This window comes from Carlito syrichta, unplaced genomic scaffold, assembly GCF_000164805.1.
Source record: "Carlito syrichta isolate Samal-C Ts95f unplaced genomic scaffold, Tarsius_syrichta-2.0.1 Scaffold55413, whole genome shotgun sequence".
Classification (NCBI taxonomy): Eukaryota; Metazoa; Chordata; class Mammalia; order Primates; family Tarsiidae; genus Carlito; species Carlito syrichta.
This window is the reverse complement of record NW_006999509.1, coordinates 33,066-54,988: the sequence shown is the minus strand read 5'-3', so window position 1 is coordinate 54,988 and position 21,923 is coordinate 33,066. Positions and strand designations below refer to the sequence as shown.

The 21,923-nt window shown below is 40.5% G+C and overlaps 1 protein-coding gene across 8 annotated transcripts in view; it reads left to right on the top strand.

Annotated features, from left to right (window-relative positions):
- MARK3 (microtubule affinity regulating kinase 3) overlaps positions 1–21,923 on the top strand; it is a 96,011-nt gene that overhangs the window by 51,090 nt on the left and 22,998 nt on the right. For 5 of the 8 annotated variants that reach the window (XM_008049624.1, XM_008049609.1, XM_008049580.1 and 2 more), the window contains exons 7-14: positions 7,661–7,717; positions 10,832–11,068; positions 11,243–11,362; positions 11,611–11,710; positions 12,030–12,142; positions 12,657–12,810; positions 17,212–17,429; positions 20,298–20,401. In XM_008049624.1, coding sequence (XP_008047815.1) covers positions 7,661–7,717; positions 10,832–11,068; positions 11,243–11,362; positions 11,611–11,710; positions 12,030–12,142; positions 12,657–12,810; positions 17,212–17,429; positions 20,298–20,401 — 1,103 coding nt within the window. The remainder of the gene's footprint in view (positions 1–7,660; positions 7,718–10,831; positions 11,069–11,242; positions 11,363–11,610; positions 11,711–12,029; positions 12,143–12,656; positions 12,811–17,211; positions 17,430–20,297; positions 20,402–21,923) is intronic. The other 3 variants (XM_008049587.1, XM_008049615.2, XM_021708040.1) reach the window with 2 other exon arrangements.

Here is a 21,923-nt window from a genome sequence, read left to right as displayed (position 1 = left end):
GTAATTGGGGCATTAGTTTGACTCCTAACCTTTGCTTTTGACAATTGAGCCTTCAAAATCTAGACCCTGGCCTGCAATGGTGGTTGAAGCCTGTATTCCCAGCACTTGGGAGGCAGAGGAGAGAGGATTGCCAGAGCTCAGGAGTTTGTGAACAGCCTGGGAAACTTGGTGAGACCTCGTCTCTACAATATATCAATAAATTAGCTGGGTGTATTACACTTGCCTGTACTTCCAAGCTATTTGGAATGCTGATGTGGAAAGATGGCCTGAGCCCAGCAGGTCGACCTTTGGGTGACCGTGGCTTGCCACTGCATTCCAGCCTGGGTGATCGAGTGAGTCTCTGACTAAAAAAAAAAAATCTAGACCCTTCAGGCACAGTGGCTCACACCTGTAACCCCAACACTTGAAGTTGAGGATTGCTTGAGCCCAGGAGTTTTGAGTCCAGCCTAAGCAACTTTGCAAGACCTCACCTCTACAAAAAATTATCTTGGTGTCGTAGTGCACGCCTGTAGTCCCAGGCGGAGGTAGAAGGCCACTTGATCCCAGGAGCTGCAGTGATCTATAATTGTGCCACTGCACTCTAGCCTGCATGGCCCAGTGAAACCCGACTCAAAAAAAAAAAAAAATCTAGACCTTTCAGAAACACAACTATTAGCCATTAATTAAAACCTTTTCAGAGATTTTAGCAAGAAGATTGTCACAACCTCAAAATTCATTATTAGTTTTGTCTTACATAAACCAAGACCAAATATAACTTAATCTGTTAGTGACTTTTCTTCTTGCTTCGTCTTTACCTTGCTGTTGAAAGAAACATGAGTTTTAATAAGCACACTTTAAGCATAAAGGTGACTGAACTCTCCTGTCTTTGTGAATAATAACTACTGTCATTGATTGACCATGCCAGACACCGGGATAAGTGTTTTTTTTTTTTTGAGTTGGAGTCTCACTCTGTCGCCCAGACTAGAGTACAGTGGCCACTCCCGGCCACCACGACCTCGAACTGCTGGGTTCCGGCGATCATTCCGCCTCAGCTTTCCAAGTAGCTGGAACTACAAGTGCATGCTACCACGCCCAGCTAATTTTTTTATTTATAGTAGAGATGAGGTCTCGCCAAGTTGCCCAGGTGGGTCTCGAACCCGCGGGCTCAGGCAATTCACTCACCTCAGCCTTCCAAAGGCGCTGGATTACAGGCTGAGCCACCGAGCCTGGCTGGGGATGTGTTTTACCTACATTAATGTAAATCTGCAGCAGCCTTATAAGTCAAAGGGTATTATGCCCATTTGCTAAAAGTAAGACAATTGAGGCATGGGAAGATTAAGTCACTTGCTCAAAATTGCCTACTAGGAGCAGACCTTTATGGACTTGGAGACTGAAGCCTTCTGACCCCAAAACTCAAATTTGTAATCATGAGGTTGTGTCATTAAAAAAAAAAAGCAGGATCTCCTTTTGTTGCCCAGGCTGGAGTGCAGTGATACAGTCATAGCTCACTATAACCCTTGAATTCCAAGACTCAGGCAGTCCTCCCGCCTCAGCTTCCCAAAGTGCTGTTGTGTTATTATTTAGATGAGGAATCAGCAAACTTGATTTAAAGGGCCAGATAGTGAACATTTATTTTTGTCTTTGTGGTGTGGGCCCGGTGTCTCTGTTGCCCACTAAGGATTTAACTCTCCTGTTAAGCCAACTGTAGATAATACCAAATGATGGATGTGACCATATTCCAATACATCTCAATTGACAAAAGCAGAGATGAACCAGATGGAGTCCATAGGCCATCACTTGCTAACCCCTGATTTAGATGAAGGAAAGGAACATGTGCTTTACTGCTTTTTAATTAACTATATTTTCACAAGGTCTACATTGAAATAGCGGTATGGCCTAATTTCTCTCAGAAACTTAAAATTTTGTTTTACTTATATATAAGGTTGTCAGAATAGATGGGAGACTTTTTATTTTTAATTTTTATTTTTTTTCTGAGTTGGAGTTTCATTCCGTTGCTCAGGCTGCAGTGGCATGCACATAGCAGCCCCAGCATTGACCTGCTGGGCTCTGTCGATCCTTCCACCTCTGCCTTTCAAGCAGCCAGAACTACAGGTGCGCACTACCACACCAGGCTAATTTTTGTTTTATTGTAGAGACTAGGTCTCTCCAAGTTGCCCGGGCTGTTCTTGAACCTGTGGGCTCAGGCAGTTCACCCTCCCAAACTGCTGGGAAGGTATGAGCCACCGTGCTTGGCTTCCAAATGTGAAACTTTTAGAATCTAATAAAACATTTTTTATTAGGAAAAAAGTCTGTTTAGTTCTTTCTATAACTGTACTATTACTTTTTATAAATTGACTGCCTAAAAACTAGGACTTTTTAAAAAAAGTGACAGAGTCTTGCTGTGTCGCCCAAGCTTAAGTGTGGTGGCACAATCATAGCTTACTGCAGCCTTGAACTCTTGGGCTCAAGTGATCCTACTGCCTTAGCCTCTTGAATAGCTAGGACTATAGGCATGCACCACTACACTAGTGTACTTTCTTTTTTGGGGGGGGTTGGAATCTCACTCCGTTGCCCAGGCTGGAGTGCAGTGGAACGCTCAACGACCACCCCAGCGTCAACCCGCTGGGCTCCGGTGATTCTTTCGCCTCAGCCTTCCAAGTAGCCGGTACTACAGGCGTGCGCAGTCAAGTACGGCTAATTTTTTTCTTATTTATTGTAAAGATGAGGTTTTGCCAAGTTCACTGGACTGGTCTTGAACCCGCTGGCTCAGGCAGTCCATTCACCTCAGCCTCCCAAAATGCTGGTATTACAGGCTGAGCCACTGGACTTGGCCACTAGAGAACTTGTAAAACAAAATTAAAAAAACATTTTATAGAGCTGAATGGGGTCTCACTATTTTGCCCAGATTCGTTTAGAAGTTCTGGCGCCTAGCTATCCTTCTGCCTCAGCCTCCCAAAATTCTGGGATTACAGGAGTGAGCCACTGGACCTGGCAAAAACTAAGTTATCTTTGATTTCAACTTAAATTCCTTTCCATGCAGATGAATCTGACTTGTGACTGTGTGTGAATAGGACTTGTTGACCATGAGGAAAGGGCTAGTACTAGAAGCAAGAGGGGTCTGTGCCTTGACCCTCTCCAAGGAAGCAGTCTAGCCCTTGCACTCACAGGTCCCACTCTTTCCATCTCCACCCACCACTACACCTTCCCTCCTTTGAATCCAGCTTATCAGAGATTTGGACATTTACTAGCCTAAGTCTTGAGGAGATTACTCCAAATTTTTATTTTCAACTCCCTATAGAAATCCTGAAACTTTTACTTAGAGAACCTTGTTAGACCGGAAAAGATGGTTTGTGTGTTGTCCTTTTATGGTTAATGACTTGATTTCCAGTCCTCAGAACTAATGGAATCCCTTCTCCTTGCTGTGGTATTTGCCTAAGACAGCTCCTATTAGACTTGTCAAGCATGATATTGGTGTTTCCACTTTTTCTATTTCTAATTGCTGTGCTTTCCAGGAAGTTATAAGTTATCATCACTTTGATTTAAAAACAAAATCTGTTGATGACAAAGGAAGGTATGCCACCCACAAAGTACACTATAATTCATTTTCTCCAGAAATAGACTCTTCTTTCCATATTCATCAGTGGATGAGTTTTCTCTTTTCTCTCTCCTTCATCATTCCCATCCTAATACTGCTTATGCCATTTCGTGTTTTGGTGGAGCTCTTGTTCTTTTCCAAGGAAAAGAGAAGATTCCTGGCTCCATCTTTACTTTCCTCTTGGTGGACTGGTAATGTCGGTGCCTCTGTTCTTTCAAGTATGATTGAAAGTGAACTAGGCTCGCATTCATATTTTAGCCTACACAACATCCAGGTTGTCAGCCTTCTTCTTTAGAAATCATTGCTTCTAGCTGAATAAGAGAATGCAAAAAAGCAGTGGGTTTAAGTTGAGGCTTTTTAGTTTGTTGTGGCAACAGGTTAGCTTTGAGTGTTTTGGAGTCAGAAGAAGATAAATTTGATTTCTTTGACAAAAGCATGGGAAGTTGTCAAATCCAATTCAAAAGCAGAATCTGAAAATAAGCTATAAGAATCTCATTATGAGGGAAAAAAATCAGAGGAAAAGCTAAATTCTGAATGGGAAAGGGAAAAGGTTAAAGCAGATAGTAGAAAGGTAAAGTTGATCTGTGTCCTAGCTTACAAGCCTATTACTTTGGGAAAACAATGTTGTTTCACTTTTCCCTTTCTCATGCTGACAGAATAGAGCAGCAGTGGTGATAATCCAAAGTAACAGATGTTCTAAAACCCATATTTTGGGCCTGGAAATTTTGGACCTTAGTGAATTATCCTTGGGTCTGATACTCTGAATATTCATTTTAAAGAAAGTCATGAAGCTGTTTAGTGAAGCCTTGGTTTCTGTCATCCTCTCATTCGAATCCTAGCCCAGCTTCTTGCTGCTTATTCTGAACTAAAACATAGGACAGCCCTTTCTGAGAGTCTAAAGTCCAACAGAGGTAACTCCATGGAACTTACAATTAAAAGGTGATGATGATTTGGAGAAACAACAGTATTTTTTAATAACAGTATTTTTTAATAGCCATTTAGAAAATGTGTATACAATACACATAGCCATATATTTCTAAATACACATGCAAAATACCAAGGGAAAGTAAATGCAACAAAATAACAAGAGATGTTATCTCTACTTAGTGCTGGTACAGGCATATGTTTGTATCTTCCTTTCTTTATTTTCTACAATTTTTATGATGAGCATCTAAAGCTTTAATATTAGAAAAAGAGACATTTTCAAAAAGCAACCAGTAAATGTGAAGTTTGAGCAATTAGTGTTTAACAGTGCTAATCACAGGAATAATTGCAAGTTGACAAAAAAGCATACTGATTGCTGAAAGTGGCAAGGAATCCTTATTAAGAGTGCATGTAGTAGTTTTCATAATTCACATGTGTTATAACATTTATTCTTCCATGTGTTAAAAAAATTAATGCCCTTTTAAATTATATTAATATCAGGCAATGATCTGACAGCAAAAGGCTACTTATGGAATACTGTTATGTTAGATTTTACTTGCAGGATGTTAAATCCTTAGAACCAGCATTTCCCCCAGAAACAGATGAATGGAAACATCGATTGGTTTTCAGGCTTGATAACTGCTGCTTCAAAGGGTGTCTTCAGGCAACCTTCTTGGGTCCCCTCCCACTGTGGGAGCTTTTCTGTCCTCTATAAATTCTGCTTTCAAAAAAACAAAGAAACAGTGGCTTTACACAAATACTAAGTTAACCCTTTGTATTCAGAGGCAGCTTTGGGATCACCACTAGCAATTTGACTGCACTTTCTTAAGAAATAGTGAAAAACTTAATCACTTCGTATGATGTAGTATAGTGTTGGAACTAGTTATTGTAATGATATTTGTCTTATAATGGAATTTTGCACATTGAGGAACTTATTTATGACCAAAAAAAAAAAACAAAGAAAATTTTTTATCTGATGTTTTTCTAATGTGTGAGAAACAATCACCGACATGCCTTGCTGGTTCGTTGATACATGTTATGCTGCAACAGTGATTTACTTGATGTCGTCCACCTGGTGTTTTTCTATTCAACCACACAATAATATGTAATTATTACATGTTAATCCGACATTAATAGTATGTAATTGATGGCCAGGCATGGTAGCTCACACCTGTAATCCCAGCACTTTTGGAGGCTGAAGCAAGAGGATTGCTTGAGTCCAAAGGTTTGAGATCAGCCCTGGCAACTTGGTGAAACCCTGTCTCTACAATAAATTAAAAAATTAGGGCCATTGCCTTACTAGACTCTACTGTGGTCATGTGCTCCTTTAGCTATGGCTGTTTTCTTGTTTCTTGCCTTAGGAGCCCTTCCCTGCCTTGGGGAAATGAATCTCATCTTTCGCCCTCTCTAATATACTTTTAAAATAAACTATATCTTCCAATCTTTAAAAAAAAATTTGCTAGGTGTGGTGACACACACCTATGGTTCCATCAACTTGGGAGACTGAAGTGGAAGGATTGCCTGAGCTCAGCAAGTTGAGTCTGCAATAGTCAGGAGTGTGCCACTGCACTCCGGACTGGATGATAGAATGTGACTTCAACGTTTAACAACAACAACAACAACAATAATAATAAAAAGTAATTTATTGTCTGGCCTGTTGTCAAAGGCAATGTAGAATATACTTGTGATTCTTGAAAACCACTTCTCAACTGATTGATGAGAAACTTGACAAATTTGAAATGGAACATAGGTTTTTGAATGGAAAATCTTCAAAAAAAACATGCATTTTTGAAAAATTTGTGTTTGCATAGGTTTGTCCTGTACAATCACCATTATAATTTCTTTATGTCCCCTGGGGACATCGAGTGGTTTGCTAGATTTACAGTGTTCCCTCAGAGGGGACATTCTCAGTGTAAAGAATTAACCTTATGACACAATGAATTGCTTTTATTTCAGTATGCATCCATACTTCAGCATTGAGTGTTCCTGAACAGAGAGTGGAAAACACAGCAATTTGACAGGAAGTCAAGCCCACCAGCTTCAGGATCTGCTGTGCACAAGAGTGGTTTTTTTGTTTTTGTTTTGAGTTGGAGTCTCAAGACTGGAGTGCACAGGCATGCTCATGGTCATTGCAGCCTTGACCCGCTGGTCTCAGGCAATCCTTCCCCCTCAGCCTTCCAGGTAGCTGGGACTACAGAAGTATGCCAGCAATCCTGGCTAATTTTTGATTTATTGTAGAGACAAACCTTGCCAATTTGCTCAGGCTGGTCTCGCACCCTCGGGCTCAGGCAGTCCTCTCGCCTCCGCCTGACAAAACGCAAGGATTACAGGCATGAGCCACCATGTCAGGCAGCATTTTCTTTTAAGGCTATAAATTTGGTTTTCATAAATTGTTCTTGGAGGCCCAGTTATCCATGTCCATCTAGTGTCATGTCTTTGTCATCTTCTAGACCCCAGTCAATTGTGTGATCTCTTATTCCTTTCTGGCTTTCTTTGAGTTCTCCCAACAGTTAAAATGATGAAGGGCTTTTACTCTTGAGACCGTGGTGTCTACCATCTTGTATCACTGTTGCTTGAGGCCTGCCATGCTTCCATTTTAAGGAAGAGGAAACGGATGCTTAGAGAGGTTAACTAGCTTTTGCTCTCTGTGGATCCACATCAGCTCAAAAGTCGAGAGTGTTCCAGGGAGCAGACTAGGAAAAGAGACAACAGAGGACAACCAACCGACTTAAATTAATTTCTGGTCATGGATAGTCTACATCCGCAGGTTGGGTTTTGAATTAGTGACACAGGCAAGGGAAAGCTTCCACCAGAACCATCTGAGCCTGGGTCTGGGGCAGCCAGGGTCCTCCAGATCCAGGCAATTTGTTGGGTCCTGGCACCACACTTAAAAATAAGCAGAATGCCAATAGGTAGAGAAGAGACGACCACTTAAAACTGGAGAGAAGAAGAAGAATATCCTCACCTATCTCTTCTTGCCTTTATCTCTGAATTTTTCCAGATTGAATAGTTTAAGGCATAAGAAAATTATTCTTAGAAGTCCACATGAACATTCAAGTGCTTACTGAGTATTTTGCATGTTTGAAAAATAACGGAGTTATTTTCATGTTAGCAATCAGTGTGTACCAGTGGTGACTGACTCTTGCCTCTCTCCCTATTCAGATCGTGTCTGCAGTCCAATATTGTCACCAAAAACGGATTGTTCACAGAGACCTCAAGGTGAGCAGAGATGCCCTTACTCTGTGTGCTCTGTATGTGTTCAGTTCTAGTGGAGGTTGTTATATAAATGAGGTGTAGTTTAGATTGTTTTATCGAATAAGAAAAACATAAATCCCATAATAGTTGAATGCTCATAACCAAGTTTTTAGTAGATACCACTGAAAATAAAGAAAAGTCATGTGTATAAAAAATATTTTACATTTTAGTTGAGGTGGCTTGTGGTTGGTCTTTGGAGGACACTCATCATGCAACCTACCAGATGGGACCTCCAGAAATGGATAATTTCACCTGGAGAGTGTCCTCAGCTCCATCTGCCATTCTTTTCCGCTGCTCTAGTCTGCATTCTCTCCTATGAACTGCTGTGCCTGTTTGAAACCTCTTTCAGGGTCTTTGACCTCCCCCCCTTCTCATGGCATAGGATGAAGTTTCATATTTCACAGAGAAACACCAGGCAGAAACTCCCTTAGTTTTCCACCATTCCCTCAATCCTAGCTCCACCTACACCCACCCATCACTCCTCTTGTTACAGGACAGTGGGCACCTCTGCTCTGTGTTGAGTCCTGGCTCTCCCAGAGCACTCTCCCCGGGACTGTGCTCTGGCTGATACCGCTTTTCTCTCTCTCTCTCTGTGTGTGTGTGTGTGTGTGTGTGTGTGTGCATCTTACTCTGTTGCCCAGATTGGAGTGCAGTGGCATGCTCAAGGCCACCGCAGCCTCAACCTGCTGGGCTCAGATGATCATTCTGCCTCAGCCTTTCAAGTAACTGGAACTATAGGCGTGCACTACCATGCCTGGCTTATTTTTTGATTTATTGTAGAGACAAGGTCTCACCAAGTTGCCCAGGCTGGTCTTGAACCCCTGAGCTCAGGCAAACCTCTTGCCTTGACCTCCCAACGAGCTGGGATTACAGGCTTGAGCCACTGCACCCAGCCTCTCCATGTTTTTATTCACTCTCCTCTGCTGGCTTCTCATCAGTGATATTTACACAGATTCAAGTCTATACCATCCTTCTTTGTTGTTTTTTTGTTTTGTCTTGTGTTTGAGTCAGGGTCTTCCTCTGTTGCCCAAGTTAGAGTGCAGTAGCACAATCACGGCTCACTTCAACCTCACCTTCCTGGGCTCAGGCAATCCTTCTGCCTCAGTCTCCCAAGTAGCTGGAACTATAGGCATGCGCCATCACGCCCAGCTAGTTTTTTGGTATTTTATGGGGATGGGGTCTTGTTATGTTGCCCAGGCTGGTCTTGAACTCCTGGGTTCAAGCAATCCTTCTGCCTCGGCCTCCTAAGGTTCTGGGATTGCAGGCATGAGCCACCACTCCCAGCCAAAGTCGATGCCGTCTTTTACCAAAAAATCCTCTCTACCAGTTTCCACTCCAGATGTACCACTTTTCTCTTTTCGTCTTCATAGATGTATTTCTCTAAACATTTCTTTGATTCCATGTCCTAACTTGGTACTCACCCCTGTTCTCTCCTCATGTGATTGTCACTGATTTGTTCCTTCCCTCACACCCACCCCTGGTGTGTTCACATCCACTCTGTTGGCTGCCTTGGCTATCTGTGTGCTGAAGACCCAAATCCACTCCAGCCTGAGTGCTCTTCTCATTCCCGGGATCCTTCTTCACAGAACTAAGTGGCCCTCTGGTACAGCGGGCTCAGAGCCTAAAAGTCTTCTTAAATTTGAGTGTTTCCTTCTCATTCAGGTGACGATCACCAGGTCTCTTGTTGCTGTGCTCTAAATATTTCTTAACCTCACTCTTGTCTGTCCCTGCTACATCACCCACCATCTCATCCTTGATTTTGATTTGACCTTCTTGCCTGTTCTCTGCTTCCAGTTTTGCCTCTTCTTCCCATGTATGTTTTCCACAGTGCGCTCAGAATGGCCTTCTCTACGAACACAAATAAGACTGCCGTTTGTCTGCTTAAACAACACTTCAGTGGCTTCCCATCGCCCTTAGGATGGAAACCCAAGCTTCTCGAGGACAGCCCTCCGTGTTCCTCCCTAGCCCTCTCTCTCTGCATCCCCTCCACATCCTGTCAGTTTCTTGAGTGAAGCATGCTCTCTCGCACCTGAATTCTTTGACCCTTTATTCAACCTGAAGTATCTCTCATGAACATACCCATTATGATCAATTGTACCTTTTTGTGCTTCGATTTCACGTCCTCCAGTAAGACTCCCACCCCTTTCAGGACTGGGCCCACAGTTCCTCATGCCTCCTCCATCGCATCACTTGAGTCTCAGGGCAGCTGCTTCCCTTTCTGCTTCTTCTAAACTATGAGCTCCTGAGTGCAAGGCCGTGTCTTACTTGTTCATCATTACTTTTCTGGACACCAAGAGAACTTCTGCTGTGCAGTAGCCTCATAGTAAGTGTTTGTTAAGATTGATGAAGGGAGGCTAGATGTGATGACTCACTGCTGTAATCCCAGCACTTTGGGATGTGGAAGCGAGAGGATTGCCTGAATCCAGGGGTTTGAGAGCAGCCCGGGCAACTTGGCGTGACCTTGCCTCTACAGTAAATTAAAAAATAAAAAAATTAGCTGAGCTTGGTGGTGCATGCTTGTGGTTCCAGCTACTTGGAAGGCTGGGTGGAAGAATCACCTGAGCCCAGCAGGTCAAGGCTGCGGTGGCTGTGAGCATGTCAGTGCACTCTAGTCTGGGTGACAGAGTGAGACTCCTACTCAAAAAATAAAAATATAATAGATGAAAAGGACTTTGATTTGTCTTTTGAGTGAAGTTTCAGATTCTCCTCTCTTCAGTAATAACCATTTTACAACTATTTAGCAATTTTTATGAAATGTGACTCTTCACTGAAAGCAGGTACCCATTTTTATTTAACCCTTAATTATTCTTAAATTAAACCTGTCAGGACTTTTTTTTGAATTGGGGTATCTTTTGTTTAGATTAATGCTAGAGGTAATCTGTAACTCATGTCTACTGTTGATTGTTAATATTACAAAAATAGGAATTCTAATTTGTTTCTTATTTTTTTCCTCCAGAAAGGATATTTTCTTACTTTATTAAGAGATACTAACTTTATATCACTACAAAAAGCTTTTCCGTCATAGTTCTAATTCTGTTTAGGTTAAACTTCTTTTTTGTCTTGATGTTTTCCTTCTAGGCTGAAAATCTATTGTTAGATGCCGACATGAATATTAAAATAGCCGACTTCGGTTTTAGCAATGAATTTACTGTTGGCAGTAAACTCGACACATTTTGTGGCAGCCCTCCTTACGCAGCCCCCGAGCTCTTCCAGGGCAAGAAATATGACGGGCCGGAGGTCGATGTGTGGAGTCTCGGTGTTATTTTGTACACGCTCGTCAGTGGCTCGCTTCCCTTTGATGGGCAAAACTTGAAGGTAGAATAAGCAGTTGCATCCATGTACTTTACAGAATTTTTAGGAGTTTCATAAAGTGATATGAGTTAAAGTTTTTATCATTATATCGTTGTGAAGGTTTCAGTGGGGTTTTTGTTGTTTTGTTAACCTAAATGTCGACTCACTTCATTTTCTTTCCTCTCTACCTCCCCAAAGGAGCTAAGGGAGAGAGTATTGCGAGGGAAATACAGAATCCCTTTCTACATGTCTACAGACTGTGAAAACCTTCTCAAACGTTTCCTGGTGCTAAATCCAATTAAACGAGGCACTCTAGAGGTAATCACATAGGTTGAAATAAGTAACAACTTAGAGAGTCTTTAGAGACTTTTTAGAATTTTGCTTGATTTGTGTGACATGTGAAATAATTTCTGGGGCTTTTAAAACAGGTATTGAAACATTAAAAGTAATGTTTTAAGTTACTCTGTGAGCTCTAGTCAATGAAATGTTGCAAATAGATTTTTCTAAATATTGTTGTTATTAGAATATTTTCTTTTCCACTGCTAATGAACAGTTCGCCTTTTCAGCAAATCATGAAGGACAGATGGATCAATGCAGGGCATGAGGAAGATGAACTTAAACCATTTGTTGAACCAGAACTAGACATCTCAGACCAGAAAAGAATAGGTAATTACTCTCTGTCTGCATGCTTGTGTATGTGTTTGTGTACATAGCGTATTTATTCTTTGACTCATGTATATGCCTGAAGTGTGCATAATAGAAAGTTAAATACAAGTTATATGAAACAGCTTGTCTTTTCTGTTATATTTAGGACCTTACTACCTTCAGTTCCCTATGATGACACCCAGTAACTCAGAAACAAGTCCTCATTTATGTTAGAAAAGGTGTAAATTTTGAGGTCATATAGAGATAATTATTTTACTCTGTAACAGGGTCATTTTTTACCCAAACAAAACACATAATTTTTATTATACCCTTCTTTTAGACATTATGGTGGGAATGGGATACTCACAAGAAGAAATTCAAGAATCGCTTGGCAAAATGAAATATGACGAAATCACAGCTACATATTTATTGCTGGGGAGAAAATCTTCAGAGGTAAGAGTAGTCAGAGAGTAAGAGGTGAAATACTCTTTGTGTAAATTAACAGGTTATGTAAACTGTTTTCTTAGTTTTATTGTTTTATTAAATGGAGTACATTTGGTATATAGTTTTTTAGATTTACCTGCAAATGGCAAATCTAATGCCTATGACCATTAAAAGCGACTCTTTTAAAAATAACCCTTCATGTTAGATATTGTCATAAGCCCAGTCTTTTGTAAGTCATCCTCTGGTCATTAATACTTTAGAAATGATATAAAGTATCAGATGAAGTAAATGGAACATTTTATTTGAAAAACCTGGGTAGAAGATCATAAATACATAACCTTATGTGACTTTTTCCAGCAGTCAGAAAATTACTTTTGCGTTTAGGGTTGTCATTTTTGTACATTATAATTCCCCTCTCTTTATATGAACTATTTATGAAAGGTCTGTGTTATGAGAAATTTAGATTCCTAATAAATCATTTGGGTTCGTGTTGTGGTTTGCTTTGTTTTTCATTTTCTCTTAGCTGGATGCTAGTGATTCCAGTTCTAGCAGCAATCTTTCACTTGCTAAGGTTAGGCCAAGCAGTGATCTCAACAACAGTACTGGCCAGTCTCCTCATCACAAAGTGCAGAGAAGTGTTTCTTCAAGCCAGAAGCAGAGACGATACAGTGATCATGGTAAGTTTGGGAATATCCTAGTGTGTTCTCCTGGAGTCCAAGCAAGATGTCCCCTACATTGGGAAGCAATCTCTTGCTCATAGCCTGCTAGAGTTAGAGATTGATTTGATGTCCCTTCTTGGCATTTATTTCTTAGCATTCCTATAGGTGCTGGCCTGATCAGCTCAAGTCTCTGATTGCCTTGGTGCATTCAGTGAGTGGGCTTTTGCTAGGTAATGCTTAGCTGGTTGGAAACCTTAGCATTTGCCCCTCTAGGACCTCTGCTTTAGTCTGTGGGTTCTTTTGGAAAAAAAAATTTTTTTTTTAAGAGTTGGAATCTTAATCTGTTGTGCAGGATGAAATGCAGTGGCATGATAATGGCTCACTGCGAATTCAACCTCCTGGGCTCAGGTCCACCTCAACTTTCCGAGTAGCTGGGACTACCAGTACATGCCACCATATCTGGCTCATTTTTTAAACTTTTAGTTAGAGATGAGGTCTCAGTCTGTTGCTTAGGCTGATCTTGAACTTCTGGGCTCAAGCAGTCCTCCAAGCTCGGCCTCTCCAAGTGCTGGAATTACAGGATTGAACCACTGTGCCTGGCCCCCAGTCTCCCTTTTCAACTTCACCAATCCTTTGATGCTTAAGACCACAGTGGATATGCTTACTGAGCTCTGCAGTTATTCTGCCCTCAAGGTGATCCGTGATCCAAGTTTTAAGAGTTCTGAGACTTTAGCATGTGTTTGTATTTACCCATAGCTATAAATGTTAACACTGCAGGTATTTCTTTTAATTCCATTATTCTAGGATTTAGGAACCAAATATATATTAGTCTGGACCTAACTTTTAAAGATATGTCCTCATATGGAACCCCCATTCATTCCTTGTTCGTTTCATTTCTCTTCTCTGGACGTTTTTCAACATTCTTTTACCTTGAGATTTGACACTTAAGGACTACACAGACCATTGAGATGTGGAAAGATTTGACTTTGTACTAAAAAACGGTGACACTGAGCCGGGCTCGGTGGCTCAGCCTGTAATCCCGTGCCTTTGGGAGGCTGAGGTGAGTGGATTGCCTGAGCCCGTGGGTTCGAGACCCGCCTGGGCAGCAAGACCTCATCTCTATAATAAATCAAAAAAATCAGCTGGGCGTGGTAGCGCACGCCTGTAATTCCGGCTACTTGGGAGGCTGAGGCGGAAGGATCGCCGGAGCCCAGCAGGTCGAGGCTGCGGTGGCCGGGAGTGGCCACTGCACTTTAGTCTGGGTGCCAGAGTGAGACTCCAACTCAAAAAAAACCAACAACAAACCACCCCCCCAAAAAAAACCCAACCAAACAAAAAAAAAAAAACGGTGACATTGGCTTGGTTCCTATTTCTTTTTCTGCTGATGCTTGCCTCTCTACATGGTTTGGACTAAAGCAGCACAGTGTACTAATATCAGTAAACTGTCTACAGTGTTTGCTTCTAGGGTATAACTGAGAGCTCAGAACCTACTATGACATCGCTTGATAGCAGGTGAAGGCAGGCAAGCCTGTAGCCAGGCCATCTTTTAGTTTACCCACCACCCCTTCTAGCCACCTCTCCCCTGTCCCTACTTCTGCATGTATGCCTGCTTCTCTAAAGCCACAATGTAATTTGTAGCCATGCTTCTAAATTTGAGACCCATGTGTGAACCCCTTGTATACACTAACCTACCTGGGAAGGGTGCTCTTCATCAGATTTTCAAGGGGTACTTTAGCCTGTTTTTTAAAAACAGAGAGAGAGAGAGAGAGAGACAGACAGACAGACAGACAGACACCCACCAAGCTTGGTGGCTCATGCCTGTATTCCTAGCACATTAGGAAGCCATGGCAAAGAGGATTGCTGGAGCCCAGGAGTTCCAGACCAGCGTGGGCAACATAGTAATGAGAACTCTTCTCTTAAAAAAAATTTTTTTTAAGCCACTGGTTTACTAATCAATAATGAAATGGTACTGGGGCAGTTTGGTAATTCTCAGGAAGAAAGTGATTTGAATGCCTTTCTCACATCTTATACAAGGATGAATTCCAATTGGAGCGAAGATGTAAAAATAAAACATAAAACTCCAAAAATATTAAAAGAAAATGTGATAATTTGCTTTATGACTTGGACTGGTAAAGTCTTTTTAACATAAAACACTAAACCCATTTAAAAAAGACTTATAATTTGTCTACATAAGCATCAAAGTTTCAGGCCAGGAGTGATGGCTTACTCCTGTAATCCCAGCACTTTGGGAAACTGAGGTGAGAGGATTACTTAAGGCCACGAGTTTGATGCTAGCCTGAGCAACAAAGCAAGATCCCATCTCTACCAAAAAAATAAAGACCAATGTGGTGACGTGCACCTGTAATCCTAGCTATGGGGGGAGGCTTAGGTGGGAGGATCCCTTGAGCCCAGGAGTTCAGGTCTACAGTAAGCCATGATTGTGCCACTGCACTCCAGCCTGGGTGACCGAGAGAACCTGTGACTCTTAAAAATTATTTTTTAATTAAAAAGTTATATTTCTGTGTGATGCATCCATATCATGGGCTACTACTCACAATAAAAAAGAACAAACTGTGGTACACACAACTTGGATCTCATGGGAATCATGCTGGTGGAAAAAAAATAAAAAATTACATTCTGTTGGTTCCATTCACACAACATTGTTAAAATGACAGGATTATGAAGATAGGGAACAGGATTCATAGAAGGGAATCAGAGTGAGAAGGAGGTGCTATGGCTGTGAAAGGGTATCCCACAAGACCTTTGCTGTGAAACTGTTAGCATCTTGCCTGGTGATGGATGGCCAATCTGCACATGTGATAAAGGGGTATAAAACCATATACACACACACTGAAGTCACTGCAAATAAGACTAGTGAAATGTGAATGAAGTCAGTGGATAGATCAATGTCTGTTTCCATTCAGAATCTCAAATTTTAAAAAGTTTTGCATTTTCTAAATACAAATAATAAAAGTTTGAAAGCAAATCAATAGTAACCTGAAAGTTCATAGTGTCAGTAGACCTCTCATGATATTGGGAAGAAAAGTAAGTGTTAAAGGTAATAGTATTATTCTATACTTGCTTAAGTCTTTGTTTTTTTTTTCATGTTTAGCAATCTTTTTTTTTGAATTGAAGTCTTACTCTGTCACCCAGGCTGAAGTGCAGTGGCATGCTTACGGCCACCACAGTCCTCGACCTGCTGGGCTCAGGCGATCCTTTCACTTCAGCCTTCCAAGTAGCTGGAACTTCAGATGTGTACTAGCATGCCTGGTTAATTTTTTTATTTATTGTAGAGACGAGGTCTTGCCATGTTGCCCAGACTGGTTTTGAACCCATGAGTCAGGCAGTCCTCTCATCTCTGCTTCCCAAAGGGCTGAGATTACAAGCGTGAGCCACTGTGCCTGGCTTTTGATTGACAATTTTTAATTCAAATGTAAAAATTCAGTACAAGCCATTTGTAGGGCTTAAGTCTTTGTTTTATATGTTAAATTTGCCAAATGAAAGCTTAATTGTCTTTGTCCCATAAATTAAATTAAGCTGTTGTTTACTTTTATTCAAGTCTCAAATAGATTTGCCATTTAGATTTTTGTCCAAGAAGAAGTGTCTCCCTTTTTACAGACTTAAAATATAACAGTCTCTTATTCCTTAGAGTAAATGATAAGCATTTGGTGCTGTTCTTTAAGATTACCACTGGACAGCATGTCTGATGAGTATACTTGTTACCTCAAAATTCATTGCACTCTGAATCTCCTGTGCTGTGTTAGAGTCTCCATATCGTTCACTACAGGACATCAGTTGATATTCCACGTGAGGTTTCCTTAGATGCACTACTTCTGGAGTAAGGGGTGTGACCAGTAACCTCTGCCCGTGTCCTCCTTGTCGCTTGCATGATTCCTCTGCTTCTCCCACTTTCCCCTGACTACTCAAATTCTTGTTTATCTAGAAGATCATGAATGCTTATAAAAGATTCAAGGTAAAACTTTAAGAAATGGTCCATAAAATCTATATTGTTCTGTTCCTAAAGGTTATAAAAGACATCTGTTATAAAAAAGCACGTACTTCACTAAATATACAAAGGTGAATCAGTTTATTCTGTATGATGTGTGTGCATCTAATTAGTTTGGTTACTTATCTATTCTGAAACACCCCCTTAAAACAATTCCAAAGGACAACTCTAATTGCTTATTTAAAAAAAAAAACATTTAGGAAAAGAAAAATATAGGGACCAATAAGTAAGTTTCAGTATTGAATTCATTGCATAGAGTAAACATTGTGTGTAAATGGGAAACATCTTAGAGGATTTGCTGTTTTATAATTTTTGGGGGGTGAATAGCAATCTTTGATCATTTTACAAAATGTTTATTTTCACAGAGTAACATTGAAACGATAGTCTTTTTAAAAGTGAACTCTTTGTTTTAGCTGGGCCAGCTATTCCTTCGGTGGTAGCATATCCAAAAAGGAGTCAGACCAGCACTACAGACAGTGACCTCAAAGAAGATGGAATTTCCTCCCGGAAATCAGGTGGCACTGCTGTTGGAGGAAAGGGAATCGCTCCAGCCAGTCCCATGCTTGGGAATGCAAGTAATCCCAATAAGGCGGATATTCCCGAACGCAAGAAAAGTTCGACTGTTTCTAGTGTAAGTGTTTTTGAACTACAGTGGAATCCACAGATGGTAGGATTGAACCTGGCCCTCATGGCCTAATCACTTCCTAAAAGTCCCACCTCTTAATGCTGTTACACTGGAGTAAAAGTTTCAACATGAATTTTGGAGAGAACACAAACATTGACTATACCATGTCTGCCATATATATACTAGATAAATGATCTAGTTCTTTTTGTCAAGGGCTCTTTCCACTTACTTCACAAACATAAGCATCTGCTGAGCCTTAGGCTATGTCAGTTGCTGAGAGATGGAAAAAACTCACAATCTAACAGGAAGTAGATGAAAACAATGCCAGTGTAGACAGAGGTCAGCATATAGAAGGTTACCGTGGATGCACTATGAGGCCTGACTGCCAGCACACCAGAGGCGTAGTATTTGCACTGAGTCTTCAAAGGGCTTTAGTGATAAAGAACATTAACTGAGTTCTTACCACATTGAAAGCCCATGCTAAGTGTTTTTCCACTGATTAGCTACATTTTTTTTTTTTTTTTGAGTTGGAGTCTCACTTGGTCGCCCAGACTGGAGTGCAGTGGCCGCTCCCGGCCACCGCAACCTCGCCTGCTGGGCTCCAGCGATCCTTCCACCTCAGCCTTCCGAGTAGCCAGAATTACAGGCATGCGCTACCACGCCCGGCTGATTTTTTGATTTATTGTAGAGATGAAGTCTTGCTGCCCAGGCGGGTCTCGAACCTGTGGGCTCAGGCAATCCACTCACCTCAGCCTCCCAAAGGTGTGGGATTACAGTCTGAGCCACCGAGCCCGGCTTGATTAGCTACATTTTAAGGTGAAGAAAATGAAAGAAAACTTGGGTGATTGCCTTAAATTACACTACTGATTTAAATCCAGCTCTTAATCCCTACCTGCAACAAAATCTCCCTATTAAGTAGGTAGTATTCGCTAAATTAAATAGAATACATTCAGCTTCAGAAACTTTTACTATGAAGTAACTTTTACTATCTGAACTAAAGTAGTAGTTATTATTCTTAGCACTCCTAGGGTAATTTCACGAACAATTTGCAGAGAAGTGAACAATCTTAAGATGATTCTGTAAGCCTGTTATTCCCTACAAAATTAAGAGTGACGCAGCCCTGCTGGTATCCCCAGAAAAACCCTGGATTGAGGAACTCTTGGGAAAGCCCTGCTACTGCCAATGAGAGAATTTCTTGTGCCATTCTGGGGACAAGAGCACATAGAAGAGCCCAGGGAGTTTTGTCTGTTCTATCATCTGACCTTGTGCTTAGAGTAAACCCTGCATGAAAAACGGTTAATATTGGCTTCTGAATGCCATAAGATAGGGTTGTTTTTCTACAGCCCTGCCGTTCAAGTTCAGTCTCCAACTTTCACTGACAGTTAACACCAGAGAAGATAAGGACTCCTCATTCTCTGCCTTCATGCCTTTCATCCTCATTGCTCTTATCTTCACATTGCCCTTTGAAAGCATATCATTTTACCCATTATCAGTCACCTACATTTGATTACAGAGAAAAACATTGTTAGCAACATCACTATAATTTTCTCCCATTGGTCTTTGGAATTCCTCCGTACATGGGTCTACTCATGCTGTATCAGTGGTGACTATTTTATCTTTTTGTAAAAATTATTTGATAAAATTCCTTAGTTGTGATTTTTGTTCCTTGCCTTTTCCATTTTTTAAAAATATTAGGTTTATGTGAAATCCACATGGCTTTTAATTAACCATTTTAAAGTGTGTGATTCAGTGGCATTTAGTACATACACTCATGATGCCATGCGACCACTACCTCTCTTTAGTTTCAGAGCTGTTTCAACACCCCACTATACCCTGTATCCATTAAGTAATCACTTCTTACACTCCCATCGCCAATGCCCTGGCAAACACCAGTCTTTTCTCTCTCTCTATTGATTTGCCTGTTGGGAATATTTCACATAAATGAGTCATTCAGTATGCATTGCTTTGTGTCTGCTGTTTTCTTTTAACTCCGCATATAGTTTTCTTTTCTTTTTGTTTTTGTTTTGAGTTGGAGTCTCATTCTGTCACCCAGGCTGGAGTGCAGCCCCACACTCACAGCCACCCCAGCATCCTGCTGGGCTCAGGCGATCCTTGCCTCAGCCTTCCAAGTAGCCGGAACTATAGGCGTGCGCTAATTTTTTGATTTATTGTGGAGATGAGATCTCGCCAAATTGCCCAGGCTGTTCTCAAACCGGTGGGCTCAGACAATCACCTCACTTGGCCTAAGTTGCTCATTTTAAAATGGAATTGTTTGTCATTTTGTGGTTGAGTTGTAAGAGTTCTTATGTATTCTGGATAGTAGACCCTAGTCAGATATTTGATTTGCAAATATTTGCTCTCATTGTGTTGATTTTCTTTTCATTTTCTTGATAATGTCCTGTGGTGAGCAATTTCTAATTTTGATCAGGTCCACTTTATTTTTTTATTTTATTGCTCATGATTTGGTGTCTTATATGTGGATCTATTATTAAATGTAGTGTCATGCAGATGTTTTATATCTATTTTTAATTATATTTATCTTATATTTGTTATCCTACTGTTTAATTTTGAAAGTATTTGCCTTTAAAAATAGTGGCTTACCATATTGTCCTTCTTTAGTCCATGGATTATTACTTTCTTGATTATTATAAACCATTATTGGAGTCCCCATACCATGGCTGTTTTTAATTTTTCTGCTAGTAGAGGTTGCCCTCCCCACCCCTGTTTCTGATCTTTGGCTGTTACTATTGATATTTTAGTGTAGATTGATTTAAAGACTGAGTATTCCTGTTTATATAGATGAGTTCTTTTTCTTCTCATTTTACTGTACTTTCCAAATAGTTTAAGACAAAAATGCCCCCCTTTTTTTTATAGAGTAACACAGCATCTGGTGGAATGACACGGCGAAATACTTATGTTTGCAGTGAGAGAACTACAGCCGATAGACACTCAGTGATTCAGAATGGCAAAGAAAACAGGTATGAAATATTACCTGTTTGCAATACAATTTGTTTTTCCCAAGAGAAATGGAAGCATGCTACTTCTCAATTTTTAGCATCAAAATTCAAATTATAACACTAAGTATTCTCTGAAGGTAAGTTAGGATTGAGTGTTGAGTTTTAGCAAGATACTACAATTCCAAATTCTTGTTTAGAGCATCATCTTTCTGGCTGGCTCTGTATTGTGATTAAAAGGATTGAGTTAAATGAAGGCGGTTTCCTAGATGAGGTAGATAGTAAGCTTGGCTTCATTGTAGAACAAGGAACAGGGAAATGGAGATTATTTTGTGTAGATTAATGATATGAACAAAGGCTGAAAGTGAAGGAGGATAAGGATGTAAGGCAGAGAACCACACCTTGGGAGGACATGCACCCCAGGAGGAGTGGGTGTTAAAGGTCAGCAGTCTGCCCAAGAGTTCAGATGGCTGAGTAGTAGCAGTCTCTAGTTTAGAAAGCGATATACTTGAGGGTCCAAGAGAAATGGGTAATACGGTCTTCTAAATGTTTTTAATCTGGTTGAGGGGCAAGCATACATAGAATGAGCATGATTAAAATACTAATAAGGGATATGTCAGTAAGGAGGGAAACATACAAACAACTTTGGGGGGGATTACGAAATAAGAAAATAAGTTAGTAAAGTGGGATTAGGTAGGTGCAGAGATAGTGAGGTAGGGCTAGTTTGGGAGGAGGTAAAAAAGAGAGCGAGCAGTTGGGTTGGTAGAGATTAGTTAACTATACTGTATTTTGTATAGAACAGATTTCTTAGGCTGGCATGGATTTTTTCCTTCTCTGTTTTTAGAAGAGTGGTATATAAACTAAATGGAAAGCAACACTATAGGAGTCAAGCTGATCCTGGAATAGAAGTCCATAAAACTAAGTTTATGTCATCCTCCTGACTTGAGCATTGTTTGATCATGTCTACCATCAAAACTGTTTTTTTTCTTCTGACATTTACTTTCTCAAATTGCTTTGTAAGATTTATGTTTCCTTAATCTTTAGTCTTCCCTTTGATCTCAGTAACCACATGAAATGTTTGCTCGCCAACTTTTATCACAGCCTAAGCAAAGATTCTTTTTTCCTTCTTCTTCACTGTTAAAAACCAAACTATTTATTATTCTGCATTCTGTAGATCACCTAAGTTTGAATTGAAACATAAAGTTTGTTCTGTCAGATGATGTTAATTATTCAGTGAGTTTTTAGCAACATTTCCATGTTCTCTTTTCTGACTCCTATGTGTGTATTTTAACATTATCTTTTTCAGTACATTTAAAAACTAGTAAGAACGTAATTGAATATAGCAGTCAGGCTAGTTAGTTCACTGATAGTGACTGTATAGATCTTTCCTAATAGTAGTCTAGCTCTGATAGATTTTTAATACAATTCTGTTCTCAACTCTATCAAATTTCTTCTAGTTCAAAAGTAACTTAATAGGAGTTATTGGTAGAAGACCTGATAGAAATTTCTAATGTTCTAGATTTTAGTCTACAAGACTGGGAAAATG